Genomic DNA, 17189 nt, shown 5'->3' on the forward strand with positions numbered 1-17189 from the left:
ATCGACTATTCTGATAATTACCACTTAGCCCTAAATTTTTAAGACATTTTGAGAACAAAAACCTTTCGATCTCCCTTTCCCTCCCCAAAATGTATTGATAATCGATTACATTGAATTAGTTAAATCAGGAGTCTTCAACAGGGGGTCCGGGACCCCTAGGGAGTCTTCAGAGTTACTACAGGGGGGGGCGCAATCTTTGTGATAGGATCATTCTTTTAAATAACAACTTGAACCCTCGCATCCCTATTCTGAGGAGAACTTTAGCCAAAAATAGCCGATCTACAAGTTCTCAACGCCTCGCAGCGCGAGACGTTGAGAGCTTGTAGATCGGCTATTTTCGGCAAATAGATTTAGAGGTAAAAAAGAGCAGACCAAGTACAAAGTGAAAGGTGAAGTTAACTAAAAACACAAATCCAACAGACTGATGACAGTGCTGGCAAAAAGTCTATGAATCTATTTATGAAATCGATGAAAATCTGCATCACACATTTATGCAATATGTAGAGGGGGTCCCTGCTTCATCTCTCTCTCTCAGCTAAGGGGTCCTTGGCCTGAAAACGTTGAAGACCCCTGAGTTAAATGAATTGTTGCACCCCTAATGCACGCACGCACGCATGCATGCACAGCGACTTCATCTCCTGCTTCTCCCTCCTGCTTGCTTAATGCCAAATGCAAAGGTTATGCACAGGAAAGGTTCAGGAGTCATCTGAAGTTGTGTTGTGCTAAAATGCTTCTGTCGTCTCAGCTTACTACCAGCCCTCAGACCCACACTGGACCCATTCCCGCATTTCAGTTCAGATAAAGCACTCTATTCGTCATGCATGGTGCTGGAGATTAGCTTTTTCTTACTCATCATATACGCACGCTCGCACGCACAAGCACAAGCACGTGCACACACACACACACACACACACACACGAGCCCACACAACACGAGATGTGTAATACACAAATAGTTTTTGACTTTGCACAAACCTGTGGTATGCACAACACTTCAATGGAAGTAGACTAACCTTTTCAAATGTCTTCCTGTCTTATTCCTTTCGTTCCCAAGCGTACGTTGTGACATACAGGTCAAGGCAGGCCTCTGGGACCTCAAATGCAAATTTTATACAACGTTCCATCTAACTTTATCCATCCTTTATCCTTTTGTCAGGCTTTCACTTTCAGTTCATCTTTCACTGGGTATTGTTCATCCTCTGTGCTATTAGCAATTGTTCAGTTTTCAAAGTATTTTTGAAATTAGCCTTTCTGTGAAGTGGGTTTAAGAGGAAATCAGGTGATAGTTTGTGGCCCTCTTTGAGCATGTATTAAATCACAGCCGTCTTTGAGCATGTATTAAATCACAGCCACTCTAAGTACAAATCTGTGACCTGGCCTTGAGTGGTTGGTGCTTTCATCGTGTAATTGGTTAAATGGAACAACGCTTTCACCAGTGAGGGCTGGGAAGTAACTGACCTGGCACCTTTAGTAAAGGTATTCAGGGTTAACCACTCTGTGACACGCTATGATCCTTTCTTTTTACAGGAGATGCGCTCCATCGCAATTATTAATTAACCCATTTAGGCCTAGAATTATTGACTGCTTTAACCAGTGAAAAATAGCAGATATACAAGCTCACAGCGCGGCACCGAGTGCCGCGCTGCGAGCTTGTAGATCTGCTATTTTTGAAAAAGTCGTGAAAATGTGTGCAAAAATATGTATTTTTCAAAGCGAACGTTTGTAACTCAAATTTTGCTTCTGGGTGGTCCCTGGAACTAGATATTTTGAGATGGGGGTCCGTGGCCAAATAAATATCATTTTGGGGGTCCTTCACATGAAAAGGTTTGAGCACCACTGACATACAGTAGTAGTCTCTCAAGAACAGACTAACTGAGCTCCAGTTAAGTGAAAAGGACCTTTTCTTTGACGATGGCTGGCCAGATTGCTGACAGAAACAGGGTTTTTCCAAAAATCTTAGAAGGATTCAAAAGACACATATAGAATCGGGTCAAAATTCAAATTTTCACGATTTTTCAAAAATAGCAGATCTACAAGCTCGCAGCGCGGCACTCGGTGCCGCGCTGTGAGCTTGTATATCTGCTATTTTTTTATATTTAAAGCATAAAATATTGCGTCATCATGTGTTCAGGCCTAAATGGGTTAAATCAAATAAAACAATAATACGTCAAACTCGTCATAAAGCAGTCAATGAGTTAAAAGTAAGCCCAACCTTCCACCTGGAGTCCCATGTCTCACAGCAATGATGTTGCTAGTTTTACATTTCTTCCATCCAAATATAACCCTTGTGGAAACGAGGATAGAAAAATCTGCCGTCGTCATTATTGGATTCTAAGTAATTCTAAATAATTCCGTTCCGTAATCGTATTACATTAAGCCTTCTTCTTCAAGGTTATTTTGTTAGAGCGGAGTCGGAGCTGGCACATGTCCTCCTTATCACATCCGTTATGATCCAACTAGCCGAAGCCTCTACAAGTATCTTTAGCTATAATTAGGCATGACATTCCTTTTTTAAACAAGCCAATTAACATTTTATAATTTAGGTATTTAGCAGACGCTCTTATCTGGACCCAGACTGAGCTACCAAGTGCAAGGTCAGGGTATTTGACACGGACACAGTCACTTACCACGGGGCCAGATTGTACTAGTTTTCCAGGCCCCAAAAAAGGCTGCAACTATAAATAATTTTCTTTGCCGTTATTTTATTGATTACTTTTTCAAATCGAGAAGCGTTTAAAATGATTCGGTATTTTTTTTTTTTATACATCAAGGAATTGATGCAAACATTCAAATAGATTCTCCTTATAACCTACTAAATCAATTAGTACGATTAACCACTTCTAACCAACAACAGGGTTGCACAAAAATAGCCAAAATAACCGATCTACAAGCACACAGTGCGCCACATCCAGGCACGTTGTGAGCCTGTAGATCGGCTGTTTTTGAAAATCGATTATTTTATCGGGCTTAATTTCAGATTTTGTCAGGTCAGGTCCTGAAGGAGATTAGTTTATAGAGGTACGGACACTGGGTTGCAGCATTGCATCTGACATGTGCATTTTATTAAGTCCAAATTAAATCACATCAAAAAACACCCACAGATGCGCACTTGATGTCAGAGAATTATTATTATTTTTACTTCCTATCTTGTTAAAACTCTGTCTCATGAGCTCAGTGACTTGCAGTGTAAGGACGGTAGAGTTGTTGTTGCTTACAGCGCCAGTCCTCAAATACCAGCATGACAGGCGGGCAAAATAAAAATAGATGACCTACAAGCTCGGCTGTTTCCCAAAATGTTTGAATTGCGAATGTTTGAAGTGGTTAACCGTTAAATCAGTGTTTCTCTTTTTCTGCATGGGCACACTTTTCATGTTCCAAGAATCCATGGGCACACCAACATAATACGGGGGTGTAAATATCGTCACTGTCGGGAAGAAACCTTGTATCTCCAAGTTTCAAATTTGTACGTTTCTTCGCAAAGTAAAGCCCTGCTTCATCATACAAGGCTGTCGCACAACAGTAGTGGAAACAGCAGAACTACAAGCACACAGATCGGCTGTTTTCACTGGTTTAAATCATTTTTAAAATGATAAATACAATACTGGCTTTCAAGCAGTTTCAAGGCGCACACTTGACCCTTCTCAGGGGCACACCAAAAGTCCCCAGGCACAGTGGTTGAGAAACACTGCGTTAAATGGTATTGGTTTTGATGTAAGGACCCCTGTACTATCTGTATCTGTGAACAGAATAAATGCACCCAACATACAGATCCATCTAAAAAAAAGATGGAAAAGTTCATTATTTTCCGTAATTATATTGATCTGTATAATGATGTCTACAACAGTTTGTTTTCAACCTGTGGGCAGCAAGGCTATTGCAAGTGGTGCCCAAATAACTGGCAAAACACTAAGATTTTACTGATAATATAACATCATTATACCGTATATTATACATTTTTTTATTTTAAAACCTTGATAAAATGAGTTTTCTTTGCGATGCCAATAAAGTGTTCAGATGGGTGGGCCGCGAACGCTCAAGATTTTCAAGTGTGCCCGGCTGATCCAGAAAAGATTGAGAACCACTGGGTCTACAGTGTTCCTCTGTCCGTCCCAGGTGGCGTGCGACCTTCTGCGGAGGATCATTCGAATCTTGTACCTCAGCAAGAGGCTCCAGGGCCAGCTCCAGGGTGGCAGCAGGGAGATCACCAAGGCAGCCCAGAGCCTCAACGAACTGGGTAAGCACATGCACTCATACCGCTGACCTCGCCCGGGGGATGCTCTGGCACGCTTAGTCCCGTATTTTTTGTTTATTTTCGGCCAGGCGCTTGGAGCTTTCCAGGGCTTGGAAGCCCCTAAAACCCATGCATTAAGCCGGGCCTGAGTATGTTTCACAGTGCTATTTTCAGCTAATGTTCCCCTCTGAATAGGGATGCTAGGGTAAGTAGGGTTCAAGTGATTAATGTAAAAGAAAAACGAGTTACAGACACAGAGATGTGGCAGCCCCCCCCCCTTGTTGAAGACCCCTGCTCTGTGGGAAGAGTATTAAGTGTATGCTGTACTTTTTGAGCGGTGGTCACACCGTCTCCATAGCGTGGCCGTGTGTGTAGGTATGTTTGTTTGTTAGTTAGTTTGTTTGTATGTGGGTGGGTCTGTATGTAGCCTCAAGCCTGTGTAGTACCTTTTCTGACCACACATGTTAAGGGAGGGGCGCTGTTGTCCAGGCCACACGCACACACACACACACACACACACACACACACACGGGGGGGGGGGGGGGGAGAACCACCGCTCAGTTCACACGGGTGTGATTTTTTTGTGTTCCATGGATATTTCAGTGTGTCAGAGGACACGGATGCGTTTGTGTGTCATGCTTTATGTGTTATTGCTTCAGTTCAGTGCACCACAGACGGCCCACAAACATTACATACCCAAACATACCATATATAACAGTATATCGTTGCTGTCGTGTGGAAAGTCTGAAAAACATTCCTTTTTTATCATTGTATTAGAAACGATCTATAATAGTGAAAATAGCTGATCTACAAGCTCACTTTGAACTTGTAGATCAGCTATTTTCACTTAGTAGGGCAGTGGTTCTCAACCTTTTCAGGCCGCGACCCCCAAAATAATCATATTTTAACTGGGGACCCCCCCCCCCCCCCCCCCACCCCCACCCTGATGAGTGTTGAGCCATTACACTTTGTATAAGACGGTTCTATTGTAAAAATTGCAGATCTATATGCTCACAACGCCTCGCATGTAGATCGCCTATTTTCACAATTTCTGCCTTTTAGAAATGTGCATATACTTAAACTTTTTGTTGGTTTGTTTATTTCTGAGCGGGAAAACAATGTTCCACTTTAAGCTAATCATCTGAGGACCCCCCAACATAATTTGGGAACCCCCCTGGGGGTCCTGACCCACAAGTTGAGAACCAATGCAGTAGGACAAAGTTGAATATATTGTATATGGAGATACAAGGTTTCTGCCTGATGGCATTGATATACTGTCGTATATACTGTATGCATATATATATATATATTAGGCATGTGAAAAAAAATCGAAAATCGACTCATGCTCACCGCGACTCAAAAACGTATGAGTCGATTTTTTTTTTTTTTTTTTAATTATAATTTTTTTTTCTAAAGTTTTTCCCCCAAAAATGTTTTAATCGCTTCAAAAACGTTATAAGCGTTAATGTTTTCCAAATGTGACACCGGTGTGTGTGTCTCTGTGTCGGGGACGAATGAACGTCTGTGTTGTGCATGCATGCATCGCAGATTCGCATGCATACGGCGCTAGTCAGGTCCGCGGACTACAGGTTGAGAAACACTGCTGGTCTGTTCGTGTGCACGCGTCATAGCAGTGCGCGCTCACCGCGCTGACTGGATGTGTTTTGTTTACGTGCCTGTGTGCATGCATGCTTGACACGAAAGCTCGCTTGTTAATGGCAGCGTTGCCTCGTGTGCAGTGATTTTGTCAAGATTGACAATAAAACAACACAAAATACATCGTCGTTAATGCGACACCCGTGGATGCGGTCGGGGAGGGAGAGATCGAGGCAGACCAAAGCTCCTCCACATTGATACACTAGCCTGGGGTGCCAGCCAGCCAGAGCGCTACCACTACGTTCCATGGACTTTAAATTGTCACTCCGCTTCTAGTCTCTAGAGAACAGACTCTGTGCTAACGCAAGGAAGAGCAATTATAAGTATTATTAGGGCTTTGATGCAAGTTCTGATGGGTGCAGCTGCATAAGTTGTGTTGCTTAAAGTAATGCCCCGTTGTGTTGTGCTCTCCTGAGTCTCATCTCAGCTGCTGCTTAGTGAAAAAAAAAAAAAAAAAGGTGAAAAAAGTCGATCGACGCGTCGATTTTCGGCCGCGACGCGTCGATTCGTAAATAATGCGTCGATTAACATCCCTAATATATATACTGTGTATATATATATATATATGGGGCTGTTAAGTATGACATCATTTTGTAGGCAGAGGAGAATTTCTGCCCCCAGTTTCCGTGAATCTTTTTACTATTTTTACTATTTACACATTTTTCTTCTCTTTGTTGTTGAAAGGAAAGTGTTAGAATTATGTATACAGTATATATATATATATATATATATATATATATATATATATATATATATATATATATATATATATATATATGTATGTATATATATATACACAGTATATATATATATATATATATATATATATATCACACACACACACACACACAGTGTCATGAATTCTCCAGCACATGAGTCAGAGCATCTGTTCGCTGCAGCGAGCGAGCGAGCGTTCACCTTTTCCTTTACCTTCAGCTCCTCTTCACGGAGGCCATATCTACCCTTCTTTGAAAGTCAATCATTCCCCACCCGTTGTTTCTCCATCGCACGGCAGCGCCATCCTTCACCATTTCCAATTTCACACACGTACTGTACATACACTCGTCCACGCGTCACAATATATATTTGGTTTGGTGTGCATGCGTGCATGCGTGTGAGGGTGACCGCCAGGCCACCCTGTTGAGGAGGACACTGTGACCTTGTGTTGTCAGCACATGGAAAGTGATGGTGGTGCACACGATAGAATAAAGTAAACCAGGTCTTACGAAAGCGAGCCCAAAAGACGTGACTAGGTAGGAGCTTATAGATCGCAGCCGAACTACAAGCTCACAATGTGTCGCATCGTGATCTTGGATATCTGCTTTTTTTTATTAATCTTGCAAAGATAAAGGACATATTTTGCATATTTTTTGAAACATTTTAACTACACAAAATATTGTATGGGAGGCACTCCCTGGCACAACATATTTTCAGATGGGGGTCCGCGGACAAATACATATATTTTGGGGAGGTCCTTGACAAAAATTTGAGAACCAACGACTTAAACATGATTTTAGGAAGGAAGCCCAAATAAGCAACTACAGATGGGCAACACTTGGGCTGCCTAACACATCCAGGAACGTGATAAGGATTACCTCCCCCAATTCTTTCTTACCTAACAAAGTTAATAAGTATCCGTGGACTACCATCTAATAATATTTTGTACCAGGCAAAGAGCCCCATATAAATCTTTTATGGGGGTCCCATGGTAAGACTATTGTACAAACTCACAATACCTCGCATTGTGACGCGTTGTGAGCTTGTATATCGTCTATTCCCGAAACAGTCTACAGTATATACGATAATGATGAAACTGGTCGGTTCTTCTGGGCTTGTTTTCGTCGACCTGGACGCTTGGTTCTTTCGAAAAATCTGACAACACAAGGCATAAAGTGTGGTTTGTCACTGCCAACTCACAAGGGCAAGTGCTTTCAGTTGCGTAGGGCAATGAGTCCGTGACCACTTCCAATAGCACACACACACAAGGCATGGGGGCAGGTGGAAAGTGTGTGTTTCGGTATACAAAGCAGCCACGCACGCGCACGCACACACACAAACAAACACATAAACACATTCACATAAACAAACTCGGACACATGCCCACAGATGAAAAACCCACACTTCTCGCTCTCTTCCGCTCCTTCAATGCACTTACTAGGGCTGTCACAATTATTACATAATCGTCTAATCGTGATTATTTGACATTATCGCAATTATTTTGTTATAATCGTCATAATCGTGAATGTTGAAAAATGTCTGAAATAGTGGAAATAGCAGATCTACAAGCTCACAACGCGTCGCATCGCGACGCGTTGTGAGCTTGTAGATCGGCTATTTCCACTATCAAAGTTATTTTTTAAGTAGTAAGTTGTCAAATATGTCAGTAATTTCTTTGTATATTTAGGTTATGTGTCATATCTGCCATGTGCAACTTCAAAGCCTAAAAGCCAAACAGAAAAAAAAACGACAAAAACACAATTAAATCGTTAATCGCCAATTATTTGAGTGACAATTAATCGTCCTGTAAAATGTCATATCGTGACAGCCCTAGCACTTAGACGCACTTACGCACACATGCACAGATTCCATTGCCTGCCAAGGGCCTCTGAAAGGGGCCAGGGTCCTTAGAGTTGTCGAGCTCTATCACCTCTCATGCTGTAGGTGATAGGGTGGGATTTCACCCGCTGTGCCAGAGGCTTGAGAGCCACAATGCCAACTATGATATCACTGCTAGGAGTTAGAGGCACGGTTTGTGTTCAGTAGTCCAGTGGTCCTCAAACTTTTAAGGTCTTTGCCCACGGTCCGGACCCCCATCTGACAGGATGTTGTGCCCAGGGAAGGGTACCCCATGCAAGTTTGTGTTGTTTAAAATGATTTTAAAGCTTGTGGGTCGGCTATTTTCAAATAGAGGATTGAAGTGTTTAAAAGCGATTTTGATGCTTTATTAATTTGTTTAGCTGGGGACCCCCTCGAGGACCCCTGGGGGTCCAACGAACCCCACTTTAAGAACCACTCACTGCAATGATTTGTGTTCATGTTTGGCCACTGTTACAAAACTGTCTAAACAGTAAGATTTTGAATTTACTCATTTTAACTCTCAACGGTTTGAGAGCCATTAGTGACAAGACAGTGTTTCTTCTGCTCATGCCTGCCTTTTTGCTTGTAGCCTGCAAGCAAAGACGTTTACACCACTTGTAAAGGTTCTTGAAATCATGTTCTTTCAATGTTTTTAACGCGGATCACATTGAATCCCATAACCTTACGGCAGTACTGTACTCATTGGTTCCAAAACACAGGGTCGGGACCCATTTGTGGTTTGCTGACACATGTTTATGTATGGGTCCCTTAATTTTTGTTTTTTTATTATAAAAGAAAACAAAACAAAAACAGAAGCAAAACATGAAATGGATAAAGAAATAATTCAATGATTTTTCTAAGTAATTTCATGAATAACTAAAATACAAATCTAAGAAATTACATAAATTAGAAGACAAATGTAGTGAAAATAGCCGATCTACTAAGTGACGCATTGTGCACCTGTGGATCTGCTGTTTTCACTAGTTGGGTTCCGGGCAAACGTCTAATCTCTCTTTTGGGTCTGGACCTGAAAGGTTTGGGAACCCCTGCTGTAGATGGTTTTGTACAGTACAACAAAACTATACTGTGATCAGCCTTTTTACAAACTTGTCTGACAATCAGTAGCAGATGTTTTGGGAGGCTTTTACTAGATATTTTAACCACAAATGACAAAAGGTTTTGTAATTGTTGGACTTCTCCGATAAATGTAATACACAAAAAATATTCCCCTCTAGTCTATTCCCCTGTGATACTCTGCCTTCTTTAAAACCTTATCAAGCTCATATTGAGTGAGTGCAACTTGCTGACTGGTATACTAAAGGTTTGTCTGGCAGGCTAAGATCTAAACGGACTGTTCCATGTGACATTTCCAGCATTGAGTCCGGTCTGGTATTCCTTAATTACAAAATGTAGGTTAGGCCGTCTACTCCTTCCCCCCCATCCTTTCTTCAGTTAATGGACTCGGATGGAGAGGGCCTCCTTGGTGAATTGACATGGTTAACTCCATTTCACTAGCCTGGCTGGCCCGATGCATCCTGTATCTCTGTGTGTGTACCCAACCCTACTGACAGACACCAAGGGCTTGGAAATAGGGCTGCAACTATGGATTATTCTGTCGATTGCTTTTTCCATTAATCGAATAATCGAGAAATGTGGTTTAGAAAAATGTACAGTATATTTGTATATATCAATGAATTGATTAATCACTTAAGCGTTAGTTTATTCTTTGTTGCACAACGCTGTCGTGCAGAAAATAGAAGATCTACAAGCTCACAGCGCGATGAATCGAGACTGATCAAATACCTGCTTTTATCAATTAAATTGATTCGCTCGATGAACCGTTGCACCCCTAGTTAGAAAGCAGATGGATAGTGACAAGTGCAGTAATGTTTTTTTTTAGTTATTTATTACAAAAGAGGACAAATACTATCAATGTGTTCTATGACTGTACAGGACTTATAGACGTTTGTCTCAAATTACTACGACAAAAATAAACCTGACATGCACAACACTTTTGATACAGCTTTCATTGCTGAATTGTCCCTGACATCACTCCACAACATCCACAATAAATAGCATTAAATTACCTCCTCGCCAGCCACGTCGCTATGAAACTTCTATGTACACTATGCTGTTTTTAACTAACTGTAATTATGTAGAAATGAGCTCATTCTGTCACAAAAGTGGTTCTTGAATTCCTTACACGTGTGATTCTTGGCAGCTTTTTTTTTTTTTCATAATGTGGTGTTGGCATTTAGAACGCTTTTATCCTCGTCGTTTTACTCCAATAGTCTCCTTTTCTCTGAACTTGACTCCTTCAAGCAGCAGCAATGGCTGTAAATATCCATTATTGCACCACGTCCACGGTATGAGTGGGTGCATCTAGTACCATATATGGCCTCTGTTTGGAAATGTTTCTCCAATATTACTTCCTTTGTTCCATATATTACTATATCATTTTTTTTTAATGCACAATTATTTTATTCCAAAAGATATCCTTCAAAGATATTCCTCCGCAGCATTACTAGTGCCGCCCGCATTTTCGCTCGACAATTAGTTTTAAAGTTCCTTTTTCATTCCACATCTTCCGAGGAAAGACATTTCTGTCTGGCCTCCGTGTCTTCGAAGGTGACCTTCTTGTTCCTCTTGGGGTCGATCCACGAGTTGTGAATGACCACGTTGTTGGGCGTGGGGTCGGCCTCCACCACGGACACCACCCTCTTCTTCATCTTGCTCTTCAGCACCTTCTGGAACTTCTGCCGCGTGAAGGCGTAGAGCAGCGGGTGGAAGATGGTGGTGCCGTACGCCATCACCAGGAAGCCCAGGCGGAGCCGCACCGTGAAGTCACTGGGGCCGGTGCTGAGGATGACGGTGTTGAGCACCGTTATGGGAGTCCAGCACAGGAGGAACGTGGAGATGATGAGGAGGGACATCCTGAAGACTCGCTTCTGTCTCTCTCGCCTCTCCCGGTGGCGCTTCACGGCCCTCCTCAGGGCGATGATGACGGACACGGACGTCCGCATGCCCATAGAAGCGGGGGCTCCTCCTCCTCCTCCTGCTCCTCCTCGGACCCCTGTGCTGCTCTGTGACGCGTCCGTGGACTCCACCTGCGTGGCGGCGGTCAAAGAGATGGTCTTCTTGTTGCGCGGCTTCTTCTTGGGAAGGTTGTGCTGGAAGCGCGTTCCGATGCGGATGTTGAGCGCCTGGAGGATCTTGTAGTAAGTCACCAGCATGACCACCGCTGTGAAAAAGAATATGGGAATCTGGGCTAGGAGGTGGTAATACAGGCCCAGCTCTGTGTAGTACTCGTTGGTGTGGGTCACCACCATAGTCTGGTTGCCCAGGTTTGAGCCCGAGTGGCTGAAGAAGCCCACTTCCATGAACGGGACTAGGAAGCAGAAGAAGGACACTGCCCAGATGGACCCCAGGAGGGCCACGGCGCGGCCCATGGTCAGCACGCGGTTGGCCGGGCGCACCGAGATGTCGTAGCGGTCCAAGGTGATGGCGAGGACGTTGGAGGCGGTCGCTACGCTGGCGAAGGAGACGCAGGCTTCGTGGAAGCAGCAAACCATGGCCGTGTCCCCCTCCAAGGGAAGTAGCACCACCACAGCAGTCAGGGGGATGCAGGACACGCATATCTGGAGAAAGGCAGAAATCGTTTTAAGGCACACACCCTTCTTAACCGAGATGCTTCAGCTCGTCTTCAGATGACTATATGTCATGGCACTGGTTCTAACACGCTTTAATTTCAAGGATGCCCATAATGAGTGTACAATTAGAATACGGGTCCATTTGGTTCCATTACACCTTTAAAGGTCCATTTGGAACCCCGTCAAAGGAACCCTGAGGATCCCTGGACTCCACTTTGAAAACCTGAGCTCTATGTTTTAACCACTTCAACTTGTGTACTTCAATTGTACGTCAACAAGCCAAAGTACATCTCACAATTTGTCTGTTCTATCTATTTTTGCGGAATTTTGGTCTATTTTATGCAGAACTTTCTCCTATGATGGCTGGGGTACATGTGGTTAAAGGGACGCTATCATGATTTTCAAAATGAATAAAAATGACTTATTTCCATTAGCAGCCATATAACTGAGAAGTATCTGTCGTCTCTGAAGTGCTTCTGAAAGGTTTCCACCAGTGCTGTAAAATCCATGAATGCTTGTCCTGGTTTTGTCCTTGTTCGCTGTTTACAGCAAAAAAAGAGCTATTTGGCCAATGCTTGCCTGTGAAATGCGTCATGGGAATTGTGGAAACATTGAGAAAAGCCCAAACGGAGAGACAGGGGAATTATTCTTTGTTTATATAGAGATTACAGGACATTTAACTGAAATGCACATCAACATGGCCATAGATACTGTATAAATGTATAGATAAAGAACATTATAGAAAGCTTATAAGCAGCCTTCTTCTGGGTTCACAGCCACCTAAGTCGTTGTGGGACCCGATGACACTTATTTCTATGGAAACAATGAATTTGTGATGCATTGTTTATTGAACAAACGGCCCCAATGGATGTATAACTTCCATGTTTGATGCAGAGGCTTGATGGTTTCTAATGGGTATAATAGTGCCCCTTCAAGTTTAAACAATTGGCGCAAATGACACGGGAAGACAACACATGACATGATGATTGTGTTCTGTGTTTTGTTTCTAAAATACATTTTGAGCAATGCCATTGCATTAAGGGAAATGTGTAGCTTGCAGCTAACGGTTACCTAGGGAATGCTAGCAATCTTGTAATGACATTTTGGTGTGGTGGGGTGAGGGGTAAGTGTTGGTTAAGCGGCGAGGTGCTCCCCGTCCGGACATCTAACGCTAATTCACGTAGTTTGTGTCGAGAGACTCACCAGCACATCCAGCACGTGCAGGTTCATGGTGACTATGTTTGACACGGAGCTGATGAGGTTCTGTTTCATGCAGTAGAGGACCAGAACCGTGAGGTTGGAACTCAGGCCCAAAACGATCTCCAGCAGCAGGAAACCCGTCATAGAAACCTAAGACACAGGATGACAACAGTCGGCGGTCAGAGCAGTGTTGATTTTGACGGTACATTTTGATTTAGTTTGGTCACAGTCTTTTGATTAAAATGTCCGATCTACAAGCTCTGAAAATAGCAGATCTACAAGCTCACAGGGAGTTTGTAGATCTGCTATTGTCAGAGCGCAATACCCGAGCGCAACTAAACATAACACTACTTGTCTTAGTTCTGCAGCATCAGGAGGGACGCACTCATCCCTCCTGGACATTTTAGTCAAGTTTTTATTAGTCAAAATAAATTGCCCATATATTTTGTCTTAGTTTTAGTCACCACAGCTTAGTTTTTGTTTAGTATTCGTCAGTGAAAAAAGGCAGTCGACAGACATTTTTCGTCATAGTTTTAGTTGACTTTCTGTGTCCTATTACAATGTTTTGCTTCATAGCCATAGTGATACTTAAACGAAGTATCATTGTCTCTTCAGCTATGCATTTCTAAATGTGGGCTTTTGGAAAAAATGGGGATGGCATTGATAAACTGGTTGTGTATGGGCATGTCAACTAGTGTAGGAATGGTCTAGGTCTCTTTTGCCCAAATGAAAATAGCGATAAATACTTAACACCTATTACATAAGTGCAAAGGTGCTTCTCAAGAACAATGTTTGTATAACTGCTTAAAAAATAGTTTCTGTATGCATAGATTGATTATGAACTACGATCCAACTTTCACACTCTTCGTCACTTTCATTTTCACTTCACTAGGAATGACCTGGTTGTGCAGACTGATCGTCCCCAGACTGCTTCTATTTTATGCATACATTCAGTTTGTCAGAGCAGATACTGTACAGACAACCCGTTCTAGATTACTTAGCCTTCCTACACACATAAAATAGCTTGATCTACAAGCTAACACTTTTTTGTGAGCTTGTAGATTGGCTATTTTTTTTACAATTACCTTTGTGAAATGGTAAATGGTGCATTTACAGTATAGCGCTTTCATCCAAAGCGCTCTAGATAGATTTCTTCCACCAACCTGCACATCGGGAGCAATACAAGTCTTGCTCAAGGACACTTCGACACTAACTCTGGGGATGCCCGAGATCGAACTGTGAACCTCGCAGTTCTGCTCTACCGCCCATTCTACCCCTTAGCCACCTTGTATTGACTTTGACCCATTAAAACCAGGAATAGAAACCATCTACTGTATGTCATTTTAGATTTTATCTATATCTATAGCTATACATATTAGTCCGTCACACAGAGAAGCACTGGTTTTAGGACCCTCAATCTCAAAATATGCTGTTCCAGGGACCACCCAGAAGCAAATATTTGAGTTACAAATGTTCGATTTTAAAAAGATATATTCAAAGATCTTTTCCAAAAATCGCGCTCTGAGCTTGTATATCAGCTATTTTTTTCAATCATTAAAGCATTTAATTAATTCTATGCCTAAAATTAAATGGAATAAAAGCAGATCAGATGTGCTTACGGAGCCATGGCCCTACCTGGAAGCTGATGGGGTAGACGGCCTCCGAGGTGCTCATGTCAAGATCAAAGGGTTCAGCCATGTCGAGGACCGACATGTTGGTCATAGTGAATCCTGTGGTCATAATCCTGAATGGGGCCAAGAGGAACAGACAGCCATTTGCACAAGCGCAGCAAAAAAAAAAAAAAAAACACGTTATGATAATTTGACATTTAGTTTTCTTCACTAAGATACTTTGTCTCTATAGGGTGTGCCTGTGCCAAATGTAGTTCTAAGAGCGGCCATTTCTTGTGACAACACAGCATTACACAGGTGTTCTGATTAGACTATAGCATTAGTTCTATGCAATCAAACAATTGAAACACCTGTGTTTTGTCACAAGAAATGGCCGCTAAGGACTACAATGACGTAGCCGCTGGCACACACTATAAACCAAAGTATCACAACACAACAATACTAAGACATTGTGTGAAGAGCAAGTTTCTCGTTGAATGTTGTTTCAATTCCATTACCTTTAGAACTTTAAATGTGTCCATAATAAACAATATAATACACAGTTCCTATATTTTACTCTAAAAGATAGGTGTAACATACTTTATATTGTGAAAAAGAGATTTCTAATACAGTGGCCCTTTGTGTTAGATTTAATGTTGTAGATGTTATAAGACCAATACCCTACTATAGGGCTGTCACGATTATGACATTTTACATGATGATTAATTTTCACTCAAATAATTGCGATTAACGATTTAATTGTGTTTTTGTCGTTGACAATTACATTTTTGTTTGGCTTTCAGGCTTTGAAGTTGCACAGGGCAGATATGACACATAACCTAAATATACAAAGAAATGACTGACATATCTGACAACTTTATACTTAAAAAAGAACATTGATAGTGGAAATAGCCGATCTACAAGCTGACAATGCGTCGCGATGCGACGCGTTGTGAGCTTGTAGATCTGCTATTTCCCCCAAAAAAATACTTCACAAAAAATATATGAACATTTTTCAACATGGAAACGATTATGAAAAATAATCGCTATTATGTCAAAAAATTGCGATTAGACGATTATGTAATAATGCGTCAGCCCTACTATAGCTTGACTACTAGTTGGTGTGGTTGCTACAGTTCTACTTTTCTGTTGCATACTGTACTTGCTATTTTCTTTCCGCCTACGTTTTGGAGCACATCTCCTCCTACATCTTTTAAAGCTGGACATGACATTCATGCATCTCGGCTCAATTTGAACAGTTTCAGCTGCATTGGCAGTGTTTGTGTGTGGGGAAGGCATCGCAATCCCTCTGCTGTCAGGATGAAAAGAAGTGTCTCCCAATTCCAGGTGTAAAGTTTCGGAGCAGTAGAAGGAACATGGTAGTCTTGCCTGTTCTTTTTATTATAGTTTTTTACCCAACATTCTTATGTCACGACTCCAGGACTACCACACTTTGACGTTGACCAAAATAAGTGGCGGAAGCGCAAAGTCAAACCCGGATATCCAAGTACCGTCGGTCCTCTTTCAATCTCTTATATCAGTGTTTCTCAAATTGGGGTACGTGTACCCCTAGTGGTACGCAGGGGTACTGCAGGGGGTACGTGAGAAGAAACTAGAAACTGGAAATATGTATTTTAGTGTTATGGTCAATGATACAACCTTGACAGACTTAGTGTGAACCTGCTCAGATTAAAATTGTTAAAGCAAATTACAACTGTTGTGGCAATGTATAATGGCAATGTTTATTTGCCATTATGCACTACTATTTTGAACATATTGAATGGGAACTAGACTTTTGATGTACGTTTTTTCTAAGCAAAATGCTGGATTCATGGGAAGGGGCTACTCTGCTTCAGAAATCAGTATAAGGGGGTACTGCAGCCGAAACAGTTTGAGAAACACTGTCTTATATCACCAATCTCAAAAAAACTAATCGTTTCCCTTACCATTACATTTCTCTATCGCTTGAGAACAAGACAGGCGTGAGCCCCGTGAGGTGCACCGGACAAGGAAGCTGCTGAGCGAGTCACAGCGAGTGCTCCCACCTAGGGTTGGGACTTGGAACCGGTGGAACTGGTGGAACCGGATCCAACATTGAGGAATCGGAATCGGTTCCTTCACGTTTGGAACCGTTTCCAGAACCGGTTTTATCACACTGCAAAAGCTGGTTATGTGGACTTCACGTCTCCTATATAATTACAATACCGGTGGTTCTCAAACTTTTTTTACATTTCAAGGACCAACCATAACTCTGAGAGTGTACAAA

At 42.1% G+C, this 17189-nt stretch overlaps 2 protein-coding genes across 2 annotated transcripts in view; one reads left to right on the forward strand and one right to left on the reverse strand.

The window, feature by feature from the left end:
• The window catches only part of cog5 (component of oligomeric golgi complex 5), a 132705-nt gene that overhangs the window by 14244 nt on the left and 101272 nt on the right, over positions 1–17189 (forward strand). The window contains exon 6 of the mRNA XM_080754521.1: positions 4113–4233. Coding sequence (XP_080610647.1) covers positions 4113–4233 — 121 coding nt within the window. The remainder of the gene's footprint in view (positions 1–4112; positions 4234–17189) is intronic.
• Positions 11037–15035, reverse strand: gpr22a (G protein-coupled receptor 22a; the record flags this gene model as incomplete). The annotated part of the gene is made up of 3 exons (XM_080754530.1): positions 11037–12101; positions 13317–13463; positions 14949–15035. The coding sequence occupies 3 exons, from the start codon at positions 15033–15035 to the stop codon at positions 11037–11039; spliced, it is 1299 nt and encodes a 432-aa protein (XP_080610656.1).

Source organism: Nannobrachium achirus (genome assembly GCF_963921795.1).
Source record: "Nannobrachium achirus genome assembly, chromosome: 23".
Lineage (NCBI taxonomy): Eukaryota > Metazoa > Chordata > Actinopteri > Myctophiformes > Myctophidae > Nannobrachium > Nannobrachium achirus.